The sequence below is a fragment of the Cryptomeria japonica genome, chromosome 5 (assembly GCF_030272615.1).
Source record: "Cryptomeria japonica chromosome 5, Sugi_1.0, whole genome shotgun sequence".
Lineage (NCBI taxonomy): Eukaryota > Viridiplantae > Streptophyta > Pinopsida > Cupressales > Cupressaceae > Cryptomeria > Cryptomeria japonica.
In genome coordinates this window covers 164,062,690-164,085,220 of record NC_081409.1, presented here as the reverse complement: position 1 = coordinate 164,085,220, position 22,531 = coordinate 164,062,690, and the positions used below count along the sequence as shown (strand labels likewise).

Below are 22,531 nucleotides of genomic sequence, written 5' to 3'. Positions count from 1 at the left end.
TTCTAGACTACTTAATTTGACAGATTATAACGTTCACTCCTTGAGCTTCAAAAGGAGAGGTATTTTATAATAATTCATGATATTTAAAAAGAAAAATGATCTATAATTGGACAGTCAATTTCAGCCTGACAAACCCTAAGTTTAAAAATATGTTGAAGAAACTGAGCAAATCACATTAAAATTGTTGTAGCCACACAAAAAAATTGTATTGACCTGTTTTTCAGATGAAGACCATGATCATTCCATATTAGTTAGTCATTCAAAACTTCTCATTCCATAGTGAAGACCATGATCGATTTCAAATTGTAACCAATGATGAATGGCACACTGAACGAAACAAGAATTGAAGCTTGAATCAAAGTTCCCAGACTCGGACTCGGCTCGGACTCGGCAAGGCCGACTCGACTCGTGACTCGGCTACGACTCGGCAAAGACTCGGCTACGACTCGGCAAAGACTCGGCAATGACTCGGCAAAATAAAAAAAACCCTTGAAATTAGGAGATTTTTAACAATTTTAAACTTGTTTCATGCACCCATTATTGAATAAAGCCCAATTATAATGTGTGCTAGCTTGTTATGCCATGAAAGGCATGTTGGTAGAGTATCTACTTGTTTGGGGCTTCTGTTTAGTATTTTCTTTGGCCAAATTGAAATTTTGGGAGCACCAACATGAGACATCATGAACATCTTCACTTGGAAACTGTAAGGAGTGCTCGTGTATGGTAGCATTAAATAGCGTGCTTGTTGAACTTAGATTTTACCTTGGGACTATAGTTGACCTTGGTCTTTCTTGGACCTCTTAGTTTTTAGGCTATATATATGTTGGATGGAAGGGGGAATTGTGAGGCCATAAGGGTTTGAAATTATGCTCTTCAGAGACATGTCCCTTGCCAAAAATAACCTTGTGCCCCATGGCGGGATTTTTTGGGATGTGGGGATAGGTAGGAAATGTCCCCAACTCACCCTCTTTTTTCAAAATTTTAAGAAACATCCCTGTTGTTAGGTACTCACACATCGCCCCATTGCAAATGAAGACCCCCACTTTTTGCTTTCTAGGGTTAGCTCTTTTAGTTTTGTTGTTGGTCGTTTTAGTGTCTTAGCCTTTGCATTGAAGGGATTGAGTTTCTCAAAGGTCATCAATTCAAGTGGATCTCCTCAAGGTGGACTGAAGGAGGTTAGGTCAGTTGAGTGATTAGGGGTTATTTAGATCATTCCTAGGGTTTTTGTGTACTATCTGGTCATGCTTCAAGTTGCTAAATCAAACCTTGGTGTAATGCATAGTGTCCTCCTAGGTCTCGTCCCTTACATCAAGGTCAGAGTGAACTCGCCTTAAAAGTCTGGAATGTCATCCTGATCTTGAAATGGCTTGAAATTTGACTAAGTCTGGAAATTTGAAGGATCCTCCAAAAACTAGATTTTGCATTATAGCTCATGGAGGTCCGAAACCACTCTCAAACATCCTGACAATATATATGGAATATAACTTAAAGTATAAGTGTTATATTCCATATATGAATCCTGATAGGGAGAAAAACTTGTCAAACAAATCAAAACATTGACCTGTCGTGGCCGAGTCTTGGAGCTTGGACTCGGCGAGTTTTGCCATAACTCGCCTGACTCGCGAGTCAGGCGAGTTATGGTCAAAACTCGCCGAGTCCGAGTCCCGAGTCAGCAAAACTCGTCGAGCTTGGCTCGACTCGCCTGACTCGCGGCGAGTTTGGGAACTCTGGCTTGAATGCATGAATAGTGCCAAAACAATTCAATTGGAATGTCAATAATGAGTTTGCAACTCAGCAATGGCATGCCAAAATGGCTACACGTCAAAAAAGCAGCAGAGCACCTAAAATAGCACAACTATGTAAAGATATAACAAAAGTTTGAAAAATCGAACTCGGCAGCCCAAAATAGGACTCGGACTCGAGACTAGGCAAAAAACTCGGCTAGGACTCATCAAAAAAAAAAACTATAGTTTTACAAAAAACAAAAAGAAATTAATGCATTTAGAGAACATAAAATACTATTTTGACTATCAATTTGTCATAATTCATACATTGCACATGTCATATGATCTTTAAACACTTAATACTTGAAATCTCATAATTCATACTCAATAACTAGTGGGGGTTTGGGAGTGGAGACTCTAATGGGTTTGAAGGGCAGCAATGATAAGCTGCACAAGGTGTTAGATATGAGAAAAACCCAACGATAGAAGGGGTGCAGGGAAATGAACTTATGTTTCCCCGTGGGCCGGAAGTGGGAATTCAGAGGCCATGCCTCTGAGAAAAAAAAAAAATTGGATGATTGAAAATCGATGAGTTTGAACCAAAATATGAAGAAATAGACACCTACAAACCTATTTTGGGCACCAAACAGCAGAATGAAATGAAAAAGAAAAAAAAATTGTCTTTTATAGCCATCTGGGCGTTTCCAAGCAGGCGCAAGAGTCCTAGGTCGAGACTCACGAGTCTGACCCTAGGACTCGCGCGAGTCCTTTGCAAAAACTCGGGCATTTTTTGGGGCGAATCGGCAGGATGTGGCTTGCGAGTCCATGGCAAGTCAACTCAGCAAGCCAATGGACTCGTGAGTCTATGATTCATATAACAATTATTGAAATATAGAAAAATTAAAAGGGAAACACAACTTGCATGAACCACCATTAGGCTACCAAAAACTGAATAAATGTCAAAAAGGACACCTCTTTGAGGAATAATGCAACTCACCAAAGAGGTGACCAAAGGTCTGAAACAACAAAAAAGTAGCAAGTTGCTTGGAATCATACAACAATGCATTATAGTGCCCAAAACCTTAAAAACTAAAGAGTGGCAAAACCCATTGAATCGTACAATCACACTATCATGTCAAAAGTTTGTCAGAAATAAAAAGTGAAAACATTTCAAAATGTGTCCTCATGCATTACAGCACCCAATTGCAAAATAAAAGCAATGGAGATGTCTAAATCATGTGCATGCTCATTCACAAGCAAAAAAATTCTAAATTGATGGAAGTATCACAAAGACACAAATTGAGTGACATTGGAAAGGAGCGCCAAAATTTTGTGAAAAATAAAAAAGTGGCTTGTAGATAATAGAAGCACAAATAGTGCGACAAGCATGATAAAAAGCAAAAAACACAAATGCATTAAAACATCAATTGGCCACAATTTCTGATTATAAATTAAATCTTGGGATTTTCTTTTCTTCGCTCATCTTTTTATCATCCCAAGTGAGGTGAGCTGAAATAAAAAGTAGGGTTTCAAAGCATTGAGGGAACAAGTTTCCAGCGCCATTATCAACCACGAACAAATCAAGGTCTCTATCTTTTTCAAGTTTTCAATGGCATTGTATCCATTGTCACCCAAAACTTAGCAAGGCTCCACAAGAAAAGTCCACGGTTCTCTAGCTTTTGTAGGATTTTCCAAGCATAGTAGACCACCATTATCAATCAAAAGCCTAGGGATTTCATTTGTTGCAAGGATTTTCAAAAGCATATTCACATAAAGCACATAGGTTTTTTTTATCAAGTAATTATCAAAACTGAGAGGTGTTAGGGTTGCAAAATGCTAAGTTTCATTTATTATAGATAGCACTAGGTTTTCATGCAAAAAATCACCAAGGATATGGAGCTAGGGCACAAGGATGTGCAAGAGTTAAATATCGATAAAAAGATCAAAAATATGGAAACAAGATTACTTTGACTGTAAGATAATGAGCTTATTCAAGCCCCAACACTTCCAATTTCTGCCCAAAGCCAAGAGTTAAGCATTGCTTGTGCTAGGAATTATGCTGTAGAGAAGAAGAGGAAATCTGTACTATCAGCAATGACATAATTATAAATTTCCTTGAGAAAGCCTTTGGATTGCTAATATATAAGGAAACACAAGAAATAAACTTGAATGGATGTGATAATGCATGGAATGATAACTTACTAGATTATCTGAAATTGATGAGAAAGTATTAGTTGAATGAATCCAAGAGGCCTAAATGGTTTCCCAAGTTCATGTGAAGGAATGAATTCAAGGAATACCTGTCAATCATGAACACTATGCACAATCACATGATGGAAAAGATGAGCCACAAATATTCAAGAGTTGGATATCCTACATCATGGGATCAATTTGTGAAGATAAGATATATTTTAATTGGAGCTTTTTAATTAGTGAATGCATTCATAGATAGTTGGCCTAACAAAAGTTCGATCATTTAATATAACTTGGATTTATAAGCATTATTGAAACATTGTAAAAGAGTTAACGATGCTGGTCTGATTTATCATGTGAGGGTTAATATAACTTGGATTTATAAGCATTATTGAAACATTGTAAAAGAGTTAACGATGCTGGTCTGATTTATCATGTGAGGGTATTCAACAACCATTTCCAATCAGGATTTTAATGCAAGCAGGGGCAGTGATCTCAAAGTGGGCAGAGTGGTTTTTCCTTCACTTATATTTAGGTTTATAGTTCCTCTCGTTACCATTGTATGCTTCTGAGGTACCTAAATGATCAGTTAATCTTGATGATGTATTATCATCCATTGTCTGGGGTACATTATCTTTTGGGAGGAAAGCACAAAATAGCTGATTGATTTCCTATTCAAATTGTAGCTCCAAGTGTCCCACTGCCATAAATACAAATTATATAGGCGGAGAAATTTCCAGATTTAACTATAAGCTTTTCTATGAAAATCAAGTCTATGATAGGAAAGGCCTCATGGAAGAAAGATTGGGAAGTAAGTACTGTGATAGTGTAAAGATGAATGACTATCGGGCAAATTGTGTTGATGAGGTTGAAGTTGAGAGGGAAGAGCACAGTCAATGAATCTTCTAGTCAGTTGGCTAATATCATTCCTATAGGTTCCTGAGGGGCTTTCTGATTCAGAAAAAAGGTGATGTCTCTCAGATTCATGAAGGCACATATTGACCAGCAGCCTTTACAGTTGGAAAACTGATCTGTCAAGGAGAAAACATCCATTCAAGAAGGCTAAAATGGTTTGGACCCATGCATGAGTTAACTTCAAAGCAATATATCAGAAAGGATCTCGGAAACATCCAAGGGTAAAAAGTTAGAAATCTTCAATCACAATGCAGCCATTCTATGAGCTATCTTCTTCACTTGTACATTCATTTTGTATCATTTCTCTTTTAGAAATGAGTTTTTTTCCCACTAGGTTTTCTCATTTACTTGGCTTTATGATAAATTTATACATGCATACCTAACATGGCTAGTAATCGGGACCCATCATCATCATTGCATGCATTAATCCCTATTTTAAAGTAATATTCTAATATTTTTATAATGGTCATTTAGTTCGTTAGTTTAGGTAATTTCCTTTTCGTAGTCAGTTCATATTTAGAATGTTTCTTCCCTCTCTGTTTGTCATCTCTATTTAAGGAGCTTTCATCTCCTTTGCAATTATCAATTCAATAGAACATTCAATTATCATTTCATGATATAAGAGCAGAGGTAATTGTTTGGCGAATTTTTTAATAAAATTTGTAGTTTCAATACCTAGAATTTATTTCCAGAAATTTTTTAAATTTTTCAGTCAGAAAATCACATCTGTTGAAAACGTGGTTTTTGATCGTGGAACTTTTTTAGTTATTCTGTGCGATTTTTCTCAGGGTTTTCTGCAACATCGTACGTGTTTGATGATTTTTTAAAAATCATGGGCAGTGTCCTCCACGCTGAAAAAAACACAAGCAATACTGAGAGGGGGGGATGAACCAGTATAGCGAATAATTTTAAAAATTTTGCCTACATAGAATCAACAATAAGACATAACACCGTATATCTCATGGAAAACCCTTTTGGGTAAAAAACCACAGCATCAAGAAACTTTTATAAACATCAAATGGCCACCAACCTAGATTAGAAAGCAAAAGAGCACCAACTGTGAGCTGCAGAGGCTCCAACCCCTAAACAAGAGAGAGCACAAACTCTGAAAAGAGAAAATCAGAATAAGAACTCAAACAACCAAGAATTGTGCTTTGGACTGATTCCAAAGCTACAAAGCTTTTACACTGGATAGAATACTTCAAACGAATGAATTTCAAAAAACAGACCACCCTTTACACTCAGCAACTCCTGGTACACACAGCAGCTCCTTATTCAAGCACCTGAAAACACTTAATAAAAAAACTTTCCCTTATTCCACATCTGAAACCAAAACGGCACTGCACAAAATATTTACTGAGCTCTACACAGAATTTTTATCAAGCTGAAGATTCACAAAAAAAACTTTCCAGATTTTTTAAGAGCGTTTTAAAAATCACCATCAATACATTTTATGGAGGCCCAACATTTTCATATGTGAGACGATTTCTATTTCACAAAAAAAATTCTGAAGACACAACCTAGCCACCTCTACCGTCTGCAAAAATTGATTGCACAGCATATATTCCCCAAAAAATCGTAGTCTTCAGGGTCACCACTCAGCCAAAAATATCAACGCATTAACTCCCAGCATGCAAAACACGATACTCATAATGCCCACACGAATTCTGCTCCTTTTCATCAGAGTTTACCCACGCCCACTGAGGAATAAGAACCGTCGATCTCGTTAATTCCACCTCTGTAGTATATCCAGCATGATTTCAAAAAGGCTTCAAAAGGAAAAAGATTCCCCACGACTCCACACTTATTAAAATGAAACAGACCATGCCATGCAGCACATCAGCCACGCACAGCAGAATTAAAAAAAAAATTGAACCATATCTATCACCCATGATATGGTATCAAAGAAAAGTCGCGGACTTCGAAAACGACCATGCTTAGAAAATATGACTTCCCAGATCGTATTAAAAAAATACATCCCTCTGCCGTCCACACACCACACGAAAAAAATCCTCTTCAAAAATACGAATTTCCAACTCAGCCCAAAAAGAATGTCTCAGATCACTCCATTACTTCCGTTACATGCACCCTTAGAAGAAATTCAAAAACGAACCCATATTAAACGCTACGAGCCATAAATTCCAAAATATAGCTGCAGCCACAAAAGGAAATACTGCCAAGAGAATAATAAATTTGTATGCTAAATAAATTCGATGCCTTCAATAAATTCAACACATTAGCTAGAACCATAAGATGACATGGCAAGTTTGCTAACTTGGCATAAGAAGAAGATGTGGCAAAAATTTCTGATTCAGCTGCTGACAAAAAGGACAAGCAAGTACACAACCTGCTCAAGCAAACACACAAGCAGGTCAAGCACCTCAAGCACCCAAGAAGGCAAGCAGCTCAAATAAACTTCAAAATTAACCTTGACATCAATGACAAAAATTCCAACATCATAGGTGTTTGACCATTTTTTTTAAATCGTGGGCAGTGTCTTCCGCGCGACTAGAGCATTTTACCACCCTGACTTTTGTTTTTTGGCAAGATTTAAAACACTTTTTTTATTATTTTTGTCCTAAAAAATTGTGGATTTGGCTATTTATCCTCCGCGGCTAGGGTTTCATGATTTTTTCGAAGTCTTCTCCAACTGTTCACCTACAGTTTTTCTCCAACGACTATGATGGTGTTTTTTCCACACAACGAGTTTTTTTATACTGAGCAAAGGACTCTGGCCATGCCTCTATTGCCAATTCGCCACATCATGTCTAGTGTTTTGCCACACGAAATTTTTTGTGGGTTTTTTTATTGTTTTTCCCAAAAAAAACATGGTGGGTTTTTCATTTTGTGCGTGATTTTTCATACAAAAATAGTGGGTTCTTTTGCTCCAAATTTTTGAGTTTGTGGGTTTTACCATTTTTCCACAAAACGAAGGTTTTTACACATTTTTCACAAAATCATGTGTGATTTCAACATTGCATCTAGGGTTTGACAATTTTTTCACAAAATCATGGTTTCTTGCAGCTTGTTTTGGGATGCATTTAAGGTTTCTAGGGCAAATGGTATTCCTCTACAAAAAAATTTGATGATTTTTGCTTCTACTATTGAGTGGTTTTCAAAACTGTGAAGTTTTTGGAGAAGCTGATCTTGACTCCTATGTCTCTGGATAGCGGAAGGAATGGCTTCATTACCCAACATCATGTTGGAGGGATGGTTTTTGTTTCTTGGTCATATGAAGAAGTTTTGCAAAAAGCGGTGGTTGATCAGATGTCCAACCAGATAAGGTCTCAACAAGAAGCTCATGTTGCAAAGCATTCAAAGGAGAAGGGGTCAGCCTTCTATGCATTCATGGCCAAATGACCTATAGATCATGTCAAGTCTTTTGTAGGGTAGTTAATCGAATAACCATCAACGGAGGGTATTAAAGTAATATTGTAATATTTCTATAATGGTCATTTAGTTCATTAATTTAGGTAATTTCCTTTTCGTAGTCAATTCATATTTAGAATGCTTATTTCATCTTTGTTTGTAATCTCTATCTATAGAGCTTTCGTCTCCTTTGTAATTATCAATTCAATAGAACATTCAATTATCATTTCACCCTAAGCTACACCTAAGAATATTAAAATAATATTATATCTATTCTATAATGGTCATCTTAGTTGTCGACTTAGTTAGCTTTTTAGTTCGTTTAGTGTTTTAAGTTCAACTATTGCTTCTTTTATTAGAACGCGTAGTTAGCTTTTAAGTTTTTAGCTATTTTGCTTTTTAAAGCGTTTTTAGCTTTTCAGCTTCAAGTTCAAGCTTTAGTTTAACGGTTCGTTCTTTTTAGAACACCGGCTTGTAATTCCTTTATATACGTTGTATATTCATAATTAATTAATTCAATTATTTTTCATGGTATCAGAGTGGGTAGATGGGATTTTTTAAGGTTTGGCTCATGAAAGCGTTACCTCAATTTTTTTTCTAGAAATTTTTTAATCAATTTGTTGGACTTTTCTTCTAATTTTTTGTGGGTCTGTTCGTGAAGGTTTCTTCATCTGCAATTCGTCTTTGTGAAGGTTTTGGTCTGAGGCAGATTTTCATGGGTTGAATTTTGTGATTTTTTGGGGGGTTTTTGTTATGTGATTTGGGTCAAAGGGTCTGTGAGCCACGATTTTTTTTGGCATCATAGAGGGTTTGGATACCCTTGAACCGTGTGGGTCTCTTTTCCTTTGTCACAACATTTGTTTGTGCACGACCTGCCTATCTCCCCCGCACGGAGTTTTGACCTCGAAACTAGTTTCTTGTGCACGTTTTCTGCTCGACAATTTTTTTTGGCAAGTCATTATAGAAGGATTGCAGCAGCACATCATTTATTTTTCCATCCGCATTTTTCTCTTGCATGCGATTTTTCACGATTGTTTTCCACGTGGAGGGTTTGCAGTGCATTTTCTTGGGTTGAAAATCTGCGACGACATCAGTGTTTTTTTTTCATGTCTTCTATAACCTACGACGACTTTCGTCTTTTTTTTTTTGCTGGTTTTTTCTACACGACGGATTTATTCCCACGCGATTTTTAACAGACCAAGGATGGCATTTTCACAATTTTCTGGATTTTCTATAATTCAGGTTTTTTGCAAAAATGGAGTTTTTTTTGCAGGTTTTTATAGTTTTTCCCTTAAAAAAATTCAAGTTTTCTTGTTTTGGAGTTTTTATAATTTTGTCCCTTAAAAAAATTATTATTTTCATGTTTTACTGTTGTAGGTTTTTAATAATTTTTGTCCTTAAAAAATTATTTCGTGGGTTTTATAATTTTTATCCATAAAAAATTATTTGTTGGATTTTCTAATTTTTTATGGACAAAAAAACATGGGAGGGTTTTGCTTGATTTTTTCCTCAAAAATTGTTAGTAGGGTTTATAATTTTTCCTTAAATATTATCATCTATAATTCACGATGTTCGCATGGAATTTTGGTTATCTGAGTTTTACCGTTCTTTCACAAAAACGATGATTTGTAACCTCAGATTCAGGGTTTGACAGTTTTTTCCACCAAAATCGTGGTTTGTTGCAGTTTGTTTTTGGTCGCACCTGGTATTGCTAGGGCAAACATCTGCAAACATGATTTGTTGCAGTCAATTTTGAGTCGCACCTAGAGTTGTTGGGGCGAACATCTGCAACCGTGGTATCTTGTAGTTTGTTTTGGAGTTGATGGAGCAAACAGTGCTCAGTGCTCTTCTGCAAAAGTTTTTTCGGTTTTTGTCAAAATCGTGTTTGTTGCTCTTTGGAGGGTGTGCCAATTTTTCCTCAAAATTGTGGTTTCAGGCTCAGTAATTCGCGTGTGACAATTCTATAATTCGCGTGTGAGCATTACATCAGGTTGGATGGCTTTTGGTACTCTTGGTCATTAACATTCTGCAGATCCTGGGAGGGTCTCCATAGCAACAGAGTGTTCTTTGCATTTGTCATCAAAAGACCTGCAGTGTCTTTTGTAGGGTATTGAGTACAATGACCATTAGGGAGGGTATTAAAATAATATTATATCTATTCTATAATGGTCATCTTAGTTGTCGAATTAGTTAGCTTTTTAGTTTGTTTAGTGTTTTAAGTTCAACTATTGCTTCTTTTATTAGAACACATAGTTAGCTTTTTAGTTTTTAGCTATTTTGCTTTTTTAAGCATTTTTAGCTTTTTAGCTTCAAGTTGAAGCTTTAGTTTACCTATTCGTTCTTTATAGAACACCGTCTTGTAATTCCTTTATATACGTTGTATATTCGTAATTAATTAATTCAATTATTTTTCAAAGGAGGGGTATTAGTGTAAATAGTGACTTTACCAAACTAATCATCTTTGGGCCGTAGAGAGACGTTTGAGACAAACATTCTTGGCTGCCCCAAGGATGATCATGTGTCCCCTATGCATTTCCTGTCATACCTGACTTCAAGGATGTATTCGAGATCAATTCCTCAATTTCATAGTATTTGGGGCAGCCAAGGGACATCCCCTTAATGTCCCACCGTCCCTAAACTGACTCAACTAACGAGAACAAGTGTTTGGGAGAATTTTGAGACTCAACTCATCCTAAATTTCACCCCCTTCCACTCCTACCACAACAAACTTGTTGCCTTTTTGTGTTTTTTGTTTTGTTTTTCTAGCTTGACATTTAATTTATCATTCATCATTTGTTCTTTTTAGGCTTATTTGCAGCTAACATAATGAGATGTCTTCTCACAAAATGTCTTGTTTGCAACTAACAAAAAACATAGGTATCCTCATGAGGTTTGACGTTGTTTTATTGAATGAATTTAAATCAATCAATTCACTTTTGCCAACATGCTTCAACCTATGCCAACATAAGAACATTGCACCATGGTACAGTCATCTATCAATCCATAACAAAAAAGGGTATTTTTATTAGATATCATAGTTGGAAATCTCTTGGTAGATATGTATGCAAAATGTCAAAGCATACAAAAGGCATATGAATTGTTTTACAGGACACCTCAAAAATATGTGGTATCATGGACTACAATCATTGCAAGATATATAGAACATGATGTTCTTGATGATGATCTATGTGGTTTTGAAAGCCTTCATTTGGGCTTGGTGACAAGGGCTCTACCCCTCAACCCCACCTTATATCACGATAGGGAAAAGGGAGCTGCCCCCAAACCCCTACGAGGGATGCTACCCCTCAACCCCACTGGAGGCATTGTCCCTAGACTCCTACAAAGGATGCTACCCTTTGATCCCATTGGAGGCACTATCACTAGACTCCTACAAAGGGTGCTACTCTTAGACCCCTTGCACACTCATTTGATACATTTTTTACTTGTATTTTTCATTAAAAAAAAAAAAAATTAAGAAATTTAAGTAGTTTTTAAGCTCTCATGTTTGAGAAAAGCCTAGGTTATGGGAACTATGGTATGGATATCCATCAAAGCAAAATTGATAGTGGTTTTGGATTAAATATTAGAACTTGTCAATTCCCTAATAGATATCTATGTGTTAGTGAATAGATTTGTCCTCCTGAAATACCTTCACAAATGACTCCTAGATGCCCAAAAGTTGGAAAACAAACTGGAACTAACAATTGAGTCACTTGCAATGGAGATGCGCAAGTGCTCTCTGAATTTTGATGAGAAGGTATAACTCCCTTCGATTGATTTGCAAGGAATTAAATATGAGTTATGTCTTTCACTAGAAGACACAAAGGCACTTTAACATCCACCCATCACCATGGTGTGAACACAAATTTTGGATTTAAAACTAAAAGAAAAGATTAAACAAACAATGCAAAGCCCATCTATTTGATCTTCTAACTAAAAGATAACAAAGGGAAGATTTTAAATATAATTTTCAGGTAGATGCACAGATGAAATTCAAAGCTTTCATCATCACCATTCACACAAACAGATTGCACAGGACTGTATAAAAAGAGGGCTGAAACAACACAAAGATTGGCTCAATCAGAAGGAAAAATATCTTAAATTCAAAGCTTTACATATATTCCCTCCTTTTCTTTCAACACAAAATAAACAGATCAAAGTCCATATTACCCCTGTACCCCCAAAATAATATCTAAAAATATTAATACTCTCTTCCTTTGCCCTGTTACAATTCAGAAAACATAAATTATCCCCCTTTCCTGTAGCACACATACTGCTGGAAAAAAAAGAACCCTTTTTCCCCCTTTCTTTTGCATATTTATCCTTCTTTTCCTCTCAGTGAGACATTTTCAGTTCCAAAAACTGAATCCTGGCATATCATATGCTGACAGCTGGATATAAATAACTGTCTTCATTCTTTCAACACTTTCTTGGCTTCAATGTAGTTTTTAATCGTAATGTTTTCATCTGGAAACATTATAACTTAAAATACATAAGATTTATGAATTAATTATGGGCTCCATCGTTACAAATATCAGTCGTGCCTTGTTAATATTTGAAAACAAGAAACTTGGTTGTTGTTGGTCACTTTGGACAGACCCGCACTCAATCAACCATATCTTTTGAAGAAGACATAATTCGGTTAATCGCTCCGGTGGAAACGTGCGCAACTTGTCTGTGCACAAAATATTAAAAAATGGGAAAAATCCAACCGTGGAATGAAAAGATATGCCCCCCGCAACATGACGGTTTTTCTGTCACAAAAATCAGAAAATGTTCTTTGTTCTAGACTTGTATTATGTTAAGTGTATCTTGCAGACCAAATTGAATTTCCATAATTCCTTTGGTGAGAACTTGTAAAAATAGGTTTCATAAAACATATCCGAAATCCAGCTTGATCCAATGATTGAAGTGAGAGATATACCCCCTGCACAGAGACTGATTTTGCCATCTCAGAAAATTTGTATTTACAGGCTGCATTGAAATTTATAAACATTCTTCGTGCTAACTCTTTCACAATCCTCTAAGAAAAATAATCAATTGCTGCCTGAGTAAATGGTGAATCAATATTCCTCTTCCAAACTTTTGTTGGTTGACCAAATTTGTCCACTGATTGCTTTGCCTCTCCATTTTGGTTGTGCGTTGAACCTTTGAACTTCATTGAACATGTTGAACATCCCTGAACTGTTTGAACTTTTGGAACCTGTTGAACTACTTTGAACCATTTTGAACCTGGTTGAGCTTATGAACCTAATTGAACTGAATGAACCCGACTTAACGCATGAACCTGATTGAACTGCATGAACCCGATTGAACTGAATGAACCCAACTGAACTGGATCAAGGGGGTTCAATGGTTCAGAGAGTTTTAAAGACGTTCTTTTTCACTTAACTGGAATTTAACACAGAACTTTAAAGGGAAAAAGTCTATGGAGACATGATACACAACTAGAGGGGCCCAACTTAAAAAATTTCAATTGGGTGGACCACAAGTGGGCCAACACTATGCAAAGTGTAGAAGCATATACACAAGGCATGTGAATTGTTTGAAAATGCCCCAACAACATGTCGTCTCTTGGAATGCCATGCTTACAAGATACGCAAAAAAATTACTTGTTCAAAAAGACCTTGGACATTTAAGGAAATACAATTGTAGATGTAAATCCTATCATCTCATTTTGCAAATTTTATTATTATCAATGGTAATAGTAATTATTAGTAATAACTTCTTTTTTGATGAGTAAACTATAGCCATGTGGCCTACTCCCTTTGTATTAATAATATATAGAGGAAATTAACATCAGATAGTTTTGGATCTCTATCCAATTTACCAAAAACCAAATAGTTCTTGAAGTGTTCTTTGTTCCACAATTTCAACTTTCTCTTCACATACTTCGACTTCAAAAATAGCCCAAACATTTTGGAGCGAGTCTAAGAATCTTCCGACCACCATTTTTCTATGTTTGAGAGAAGCTATGGGTCCTTCATCCACATGTTTTCAAATTTGAAAAGGCACCGGAATGGTATCATGTCACGAAGATATTTAGTTGGATTGGGAAGTGATCTGAGCTGGAAAAGGGGATTAAAAAGCTCTCCAACACTTTGGAATAGGCCCCCAAATAACCTCTACAAAAGAAATGATCTAATTTATCCAAAATGCTACTAAATCCCAAGCTTCTCTTGGTCAAGTAAAGGATCCATTCTTCATAAGAACTTCGAACAACTTATTGCTTTCTACAAGGCCCTCAAAATCTAGGAACTTCGAACAAATTATTTATTTCTACAAAGCCTTCTAAATCTAACTAAGATCAAATTTTCCTTTGAACCACCCCCCACAATTTATCCTACTTGTTGAGAATAGCATTGAAATCCCCACTGAAAATGAAAAATGTCCTAGGAGAGGATTGGAAGACTATTGTCAGTTCTTTCCATACTTGCTTTTTCCTAAGATGTGTTCGGGCCATAAACATTGATCATAGTGAAATGGAAATTTGCAACTAGGCATCTCACTTCGCATACATACCAAAATATGGCTTTTGTAAGTTTTGTCAATGAAAAGTGACAAGGATTCCAGAATATGACAATTCCTCTTGAGGCCCCATCATCAGGAGCCCCACAACATCCCAACATTCAATTTTGACTTCATGAGCTCTATTTCCATTTAATTAGACTTGGTATCATCGATCATACAAATGTTTGCGTTTGATGTCTCCATTTGGCTTGACCAAGCGCTTCTTGTTAGGGGATAAGTGTATCCTTTCATAGCCACATCCTGATATGGTTGTTGATAAGATTGTGTGTTTTTGGGCATTTTCCTCTTCAAAGCAATGATATCATTAGCTAATCTGTCAATCATAGGGTCAAAATTTTGCCTCCAATCAATTGTGTAAAAGCATAACCCATCCATCATGAAGGGTTCTTGGCTAAGAATCTCCTTCTTTTCCCCACTGGCACACTTGATTAGAAAGAAGCCTCTAAGCACCATTTTTTGAAATCTTACCCTTGTGGGACATTCTCTAACACATTTTAGGAAGAAGGCGTGCTCCCTAAAGCGAGCAACAAAAATCAAAAAGATCATTTGAATTTAGAGCAATTGCTTTGCAAATTACCGGTTTCTACTACGAAAGATGGTGGGTTAGCACCAATTGCAACATCTAAGTTCTTTGGGATCCAAATTTCACTCAATTTTGCTAACCCAAGATTTTGTCTTCCCCATGACAAGATCCTCTCCAAACTAGGTGTCGGAATTCATATTTGTTAGAGCCTACTCCATATCACTGTTGTTGCTTCAGCCTTCTCCTTATTCTACCAAAAAGTCCATTGCACAGAGTGGTCTAGGTTTTTTTGATTGCAAACCATGTTTCTAGACATTTAATATTATCATTTATTAATATTGATATTCTTATTATGGAATATTATAAAATAATTTTATTAATATTGAGTAAAGCTTAGAAATATTCTTGTAAATTATAAATATTACACGCCTCTAATATTTTTTATTTTACACTGCAAATATGTATGTATGTATGTATGTATGTATGTATGCGTGTGTGCGTGCACGCATGTGCGTGTGTGTGTGCATGTGCATGTGTGTGTGTGAATGAACCCAACCTCAAAAAGTTTTTTGACTGAATCAATGAACTGAACCCCCAAACCCATCCAAGACCAGTAACTTAAATATTTATGTAACTATCTCATATTTTCAAATTATTTGGAGTAGAATTTCCTCTAGTTATATGTAACTTAGATTTTTGGCTGCAAATATTTATATATTTCTTATTATAATATGTTTTTGTATAAATGAACACAACCCCCAAAAATGTTTTGACCAAACCAGCGAACCAAACCCCGAACCCATACCAAGACTAGTGACTTAGATATTTATGCAACTATATGTCATATTTTCACATTATTTAGAGTAGCAATTCCTCTAGTTCTGGATTTGAATGTGCAATCCACATTTTCAATTGCAAGTGTCCCTTGCATTGATTCTATAATTTTGTGTAGTCCTGCCTCACGTTTGCAAGTAAATTAAAATCCTTAATAGGGGTTAGCCTTTACAAAACCAAAAGCAAGCCTATATACTTAGACTCTAATAAAGTAGAAGGCTAACAAGAAAAAGGCTAGAGGCATAGACTACTTACACTTCAAATATCAACCACTTCTAATAGTACTAATTTATTATAGAAACTGAGATGAGGAAAAGAATACCATAAACAACCACAATCAAAATATCATTTTAAGAGCATGAAAACTCAAAAAAAAAAAGCTAGAATCAAAGAATGTAAATAATTATAGAAATATAAACTTACCCTTAGCTCAAAAGATTTCAAATCTCGTGCAAGCTGTTCTGCATTTATCCCTTCACGAGCCAAAAGTCTGTATATTGAGGTAACGTAGAAAAATGTCTTAATTAACTCCACAAAAAAAACTAACAATTGCATTCCCAAGAAAACTAGTAAGAACTTTACTTGGTACCTACCATATAACACATTTTTTGAATGAAAGAAAATCTTCACTTACATGCGATGTTAAATCCACACAGGGTAATACACGTTATGGATTGCATCCATATACAAATTTCAAAGCAAAAGACAAGCTTGTTAAAAATAGTTTTTTACAACTAATTTATATCAGTCCAGGAAAAGCATGTGTGAAAAATATAGGACCAGTCTACGCTAAGCAAGCAAGCCAAAGAACTCTAGATAGTACCCCAAACACTCTACTATAACTACGCCACAGCATATAACCATCATCAACCGCTAGATGGTCCATTAAGATTCTGCATAAATTCCCAGCACTTAACAACCAAAAATACACTCTTATCTACACGAATATCAATGGACACAAACTGATACCCCACCATGTTAGAATGAAAACTGATAGAATTTTAATCATATTCCACAAGCAATACACTATCATTCACCAGTTTACAAGTGTTAATTGTTAACCATTTAGTAGAGCATGTGTTTCTCATTTTTGATGCAGCTTCCCATACTTTTACTGCTATTAATATTCCTCAGCCCAACTCACGTGTCTGACCATTAGCCAACTGACATTAACTCAGAATCATATGCATGACATGGTGGTTGCTCTATAACCCATCTCTCATGAGAATGAATGGTCCACTTAGCACTCATTGCATCTAGGTGATGCTCACAGAGATGAAGCATTGGACCTTCCCGGAAGGTCACCCATCCTAGTACTACTCCAATGCAAGCGCGCTTAACCACGAAGTTTCTTCCAAGGTTAAACCCACTTAGCTTGCAACCCCAATAAGTGTCATTGTCGCATGCTATATGTTATTCCCAAATAACTATTATATAGTAAATAGGACCTGTGGGTCCAAAATATTGTGGTGTAACTATAGTAACAAAATTAGTCATAACCCCTAAATATAAATTTTATGCTGCTGACCAAAAAAATATAAATTCTATCAGTTACCTCCATATGAATACAATGCAAAAGGAGCTTGGCATGCCCCCGTCATGAAGGGGATGTCCCTTCCATAAGCAATTTGTCTTGTCAAGAACGGACAGGAAACCTTAGTAATGATCAACAAAAACAGCAATGGATTGATTGATGATCAGCGATTATTGGAAGGAAGCAATCAGGAGTAAACAGCAATCTGGAGCGAGCAGCGATCTTAAGAAAAGCACCTAGTGTTTATTAAGGCATGCGATCTTAAAAGAGGCACATTTGTAAGAAAATAATTAAGGTAACTAACAATTAATGGAAGGGCACCTTTGAAGAGATTCGACCCCTCATGAAAGGGAGCCACTCCAAAGATCACATACTTTGAGAAGAAGGCTAAGGTATTGAGCCATGATGGAGAAGCAAGCAAGAGGCATCAAAGAAGATCAACCAGCACTCAAGCTAATACAAGTTACAAACTCAGAAATTAACATACATATATATCACACAGCAGTTACATAACTAACCGATATTGTGGTATGAATATAATGCATTGTCATATGATTTAGATAACTCGTTATATGTCTTCATTTGATAAGAAGTATGAATGTTTGCAGAGATTCTATTGCTTCTAACGTATGATTAATAATAGGAATGTATGCTTAATGTGGATAAGATTCCTTTAAGCTTATAGCCAATCCACCATCCCATTATGGAGGGAAGGTAGGACATATGAGGAAGCAAGTATCAAAAGGTCCATTCAAGTAGTGGTAACCCCAAATGGAGCTGGGAGGCTGAATGGCAGATGCCATTAACGAGCTCCTGGGCTTGATGGATAGACTCAATGTGCCTTGTATACATTAAAAGTATCATAGTGATGAGTAGAATTCCCTTTGGAACATTGTTGAAATATATGTTTATTTTTCTATTGATGACTAACCTGATTGCAGGATCTAGATCAAGTCAATAATCCAGGCTTCAATTAGGAATTCTAGGGCAAATTAAGTTAAATCCTAATAGGGGACATTACAGAGCTTATTGATTGTGCAAGAGAACAACGACTGTATGCATAGCTCGATCTCATTTTGTGTTCTGCGGATAACATTATGTTTAGTGTTTACTCTTAGCTTCTTTTTTTATATTAAGTAATTGATTTCCAGTTATCCAACTAAGACCAAAACCCACTTACATTGAAGGCCAGGCAATAGTGAACTTTGAACCCAAGACTCACTGGAAAATGCCAAGAGACCTAACCATTGTTCCAGCAGTTGTTGACAATGTATGTCCTAACTTGTGAACAAATCAAATATTTTGAAGATATTAATATAGAAATTACAGTTCTTAAGTGGATTATATTTGTTGTTTTCCCAGATCTATCATATTTCTATACATTTTTTGGGTTAAACATTGTGCTTTAATTTTTCCTTATTTGGGACTCGTGCTATGGAACATTCCATACCAAAATTCTTACTGTTGGTATGACAGTAGTGGTGGCAGTCCTAATGGGGTGATCACAGTTTAAATCATGCATTTATTTGTAAACAACTCACTTTTTTTTGTAAATATCTCTAGAATATTAAGTTATCATAGTTTTTTATTGTTTACTTCTTGACATTTCAATTTTATTTATCTGGAAGACCTGCTTTTCCCTTATTAAAGTTTATGGAGCATTTGATAAGACAGTTGTGACTAGAGGTATAAGCATATAAAGGACACAATGAGAAACTTGACCTAGGTTCAAATTCTATTCATAACTCATAAACAACTCAATTTTGTTATAATTGTGCATTGAGAATGTTAGATTAGTATAATTTAAGTCTATTGTTAACTTTTTTGGGGGTGTCTGTTGTATTCTTCTGGTCAGCTGTTGTTATTTCCTTATTTCAAGCCCATAGCATGGAAAGTTCATACAAGAGTTGTTACCATGGTCATGAGTGTTACAGAACACTTCAGGAAGTGAGCAAGGTTCAAATTCTTCTCTAACGTGCAAACAACTAATTCCATCATAAATATATGCAAGGAATACTAATCTTTGGAAATTTAATATATATTTTCCACTTTCTTTACAGACCTCTTGTACATTTTTGGTTATTTTATGGCCAACCCTTCTTTTTCCTTAGATAAACCATATCAAAAATTCAGTATGAGATTTGTTGCAATGGGTGTATTGGTAATAAGAACACTGCAAGGAACGTTATCTAGGTTCAATTTTCCCTCATACTTGTGAGCAACTCGATTTTGTTAAAAAAGACATGTCAATTATGTTAAATTTTTTTAATTACCATAAGTAAATTTTCCAGGGTTATCATACTTTTCTATATGCCAGTGGTTGATTTTATCTATTTTTTACTTGTTAACTATTGTTTCTTTTTCTCCATACTTTAGGTCTGTCATATGTAAACTTCAATATGGGCATTGCGACCATGGGTGCAATGATCCAAGAAGCCTGAGCTAGGTTCAAATTCTGCTCTAACATGCAAACAACTCCATTTATTATAATTTAAAATGTATACTATACTTTTTTTCTGTGTCTATCATACTTTCTCCGTATTTTTACAACCAGCCATTTTTTACTTATTTGAAGGACACCGTATTGAATAATTTAGTACATGTGTTGTAACCAAGTATTAATGACAATTTGTGCATGGGTGTAATGGTAATGAAGATACTCCAAGGGACACAAACCTAAGTTCGAACTCTGCTTAACATGTAAACCACATACATCTGTTGCAAACGTGTCTAGAATATTATATGATCAAAGCTCTAAATGTACAATTCACCTTTTTGATGTATCAATCAAATTTGTACTGCAATTTTCACGCCAATCTATTTTTGCTCTAGTTAAGGTCCACCGTATATTGCATACAGAGGTTCTTACCATGAATGAGAACGTAGCGGATACAATTCTATGAGCATTAACTGGACTCAAATCCTGCTCTAGCTTGTAAACAGCTACACTTTGTTGCCAGTTTCTATCCAAAGGTAGTATTAAGTTTTGTTGCGAAGTGTACTATTAATAAGATAATCCAAGGCAAGTAACCTGGTTTGAAACTACCCTCAATGCAAGGATCCCATAATTTTAGCCACCGACGTAAGGAGGTTAAAAATCTGATAAGTTTAAAACAAGCTCACTTCACAGAGCAAGAACACGGCCCCATAATCCATGCCAGTACCCACCAAGAAAAGGCAAAAATAAACACAGGCCCGGCAGCAAATAAAATAATATCAGGACCTGTAGAAGTCACAAACTATAGTGGCAAAAGAATAACATGCATTTTATTTTAATGGAGTTGAGGTTTAATGGTAGATTAGTATATTTGCAACCGAAGTATTTCATGCTCAATTCGACTTCGGATGTCTATGCTTGGCACACCCATCTGCTAGACAGTGGTTGTGAAGCCCACTGAAGAACCTCATTTACAAACAAATAAAAATAGCCCTGTGAAAAAAGTTATAAGCTGAGAGATACCTTGTTCAACAAGGTGAAAATTGGTAAAATTTGAGACATACCTTTTCAACGTGGTGAAAAACGGTAAAAGCTGAGGCATACCTTGTTGCTGCAATGTTGTGGCTAGGCACTTCAAGCCTCGAAGTTTTAGCTTTCAACTTGTTCGATAGAGCCTCCAGTTGATCTAAACTTCTCTGTAATAATCAAAAAAATAATAAATAGCCTAGCAAATATTGTGTTCCTTAAATTTTCACATTTCTAAAGAGTACAATCAAACTGATATAGTGATTCCAGTATAGAATTAAACTCGAAATTGCGTTCCTTGTTTGTTTGATGAAAACATTTACATATTGAAGTCTCCCAAAGCCTAAAATCTACAAAGATATAAATATTCATTTCCCTATTTATACCCGAAAAAAAAATCAACCTGTATAGGAGGAAATTCTGTAGAAGGAGCGGCTTGTTGCAAAAGTTTGGTGGAGTTGTTCAATAAATCCGTCCAGCTCGTCATGTCTGCTTCGCCTGCCATTACTGATTTTTCTTCTAAAACCCTAAATGTACCGGGGCTTTACATATGCCCGAACCTTGGCTGTGTTGTATGGTTTTCTGTGTGCAAGCTTCAGAGGTTACTAAGAATGGTAGGCCATTAGATCAAACCCTGAATTAGTTTCCCGGTATAAGAAGGTTTTAAACCAACAAAAATATTAGAACTCCAGACGAGTGAAGGCAGAATTTAAACTTCTAAGTAGATTTTTAAGTCACAGAAAACATATAATTTTATACTAATTTTAAGTCAAGAGAACACATAATTTTTAGGCTAATTTTTAGTAGATTTAAAGTCACAAATAAGTGAGGGAATGTAGTAAAGTAAATTTAAATGTTTTAGTAGATTTTTAAGTCGTGGAGAATATGTAATTTTTAGTGGATTTTCAAGTCACAAACAAGTGCAGTACTTGTCATTTTAATAGAATAATACATATAATAAGATAAATATATAAGATTTTAAAAATACAAATCGTCATTGAATTATAAGTGAAACTTAGAAATATATACATCGTAGGTTAAAGTTATATGTGTCGGTTAATAGATTTGTCTTTTACACGTTTTAATTCTTTAACTTTTACATGCCCATAAACAAAAGACAAAACATACCAACATTTGGCTAGCTGCTTAAACAGTTAACCTCTGCATATGGGTACAGCTCCCCAAGAATGATTTTCAATAAGCTTAGGTTACGACAATTTCTATGCACACTTTTTACCAAAAAACATTAAAGGTGTTTAAACATTCATATGTCAACACAAAATGAACACCGCAAATGTTTTTAAGCACAGATTTCTTTTAAAAGCTCACAAACTTTCATTCCTCTAATCGGCAAGACAAACATTTCAAAAGCTTTTCCTTTTGCACATTCACATACATTGTATCAGAAAGATGACAAATAGTACAATTGAATCAAATCTTCACAG

The 22,531-nt window shown here is 35.7% G+C and overlaps 1 protein-coding gene across 2 annotated transcripts in view; it reads right to left on the bottom strand.

Annotated features, from left to right (window-relative positions):
* Positions 1-21,806, bottom strand: part of LOC131072721 (nuclear pore complex protein NUP93A) — a 94,984-nt gene extending 73,178 nt beyond the window's left edge. For both annotated transcript variants that reach the window (XM_058008967.2, XM_058008968.2), the window contains exons 1-3: positions 21,490-21,806; positions 21,165-21,256; positions 16,513-16,579 (exon numbers count right to left, since the gene is read on the bottom strand). In XM_058008967.2, coding sequence (XP_057864950.2) covers positions 16,513-16,579; positions 21,165-21,256; positions 21,490-21,591 — 261 coding nt within the window. In that variant the 5' untranslated portion in view covers positions 21,592-21,806. The remainder of the gene's footprint in view (positions 1-16,512; positions 16,580-21,164; positions 21,257-21,489) is intronic.
* Between the last annotated feature and the right edge of the window lie 725 nt (positions 21,807-22,531).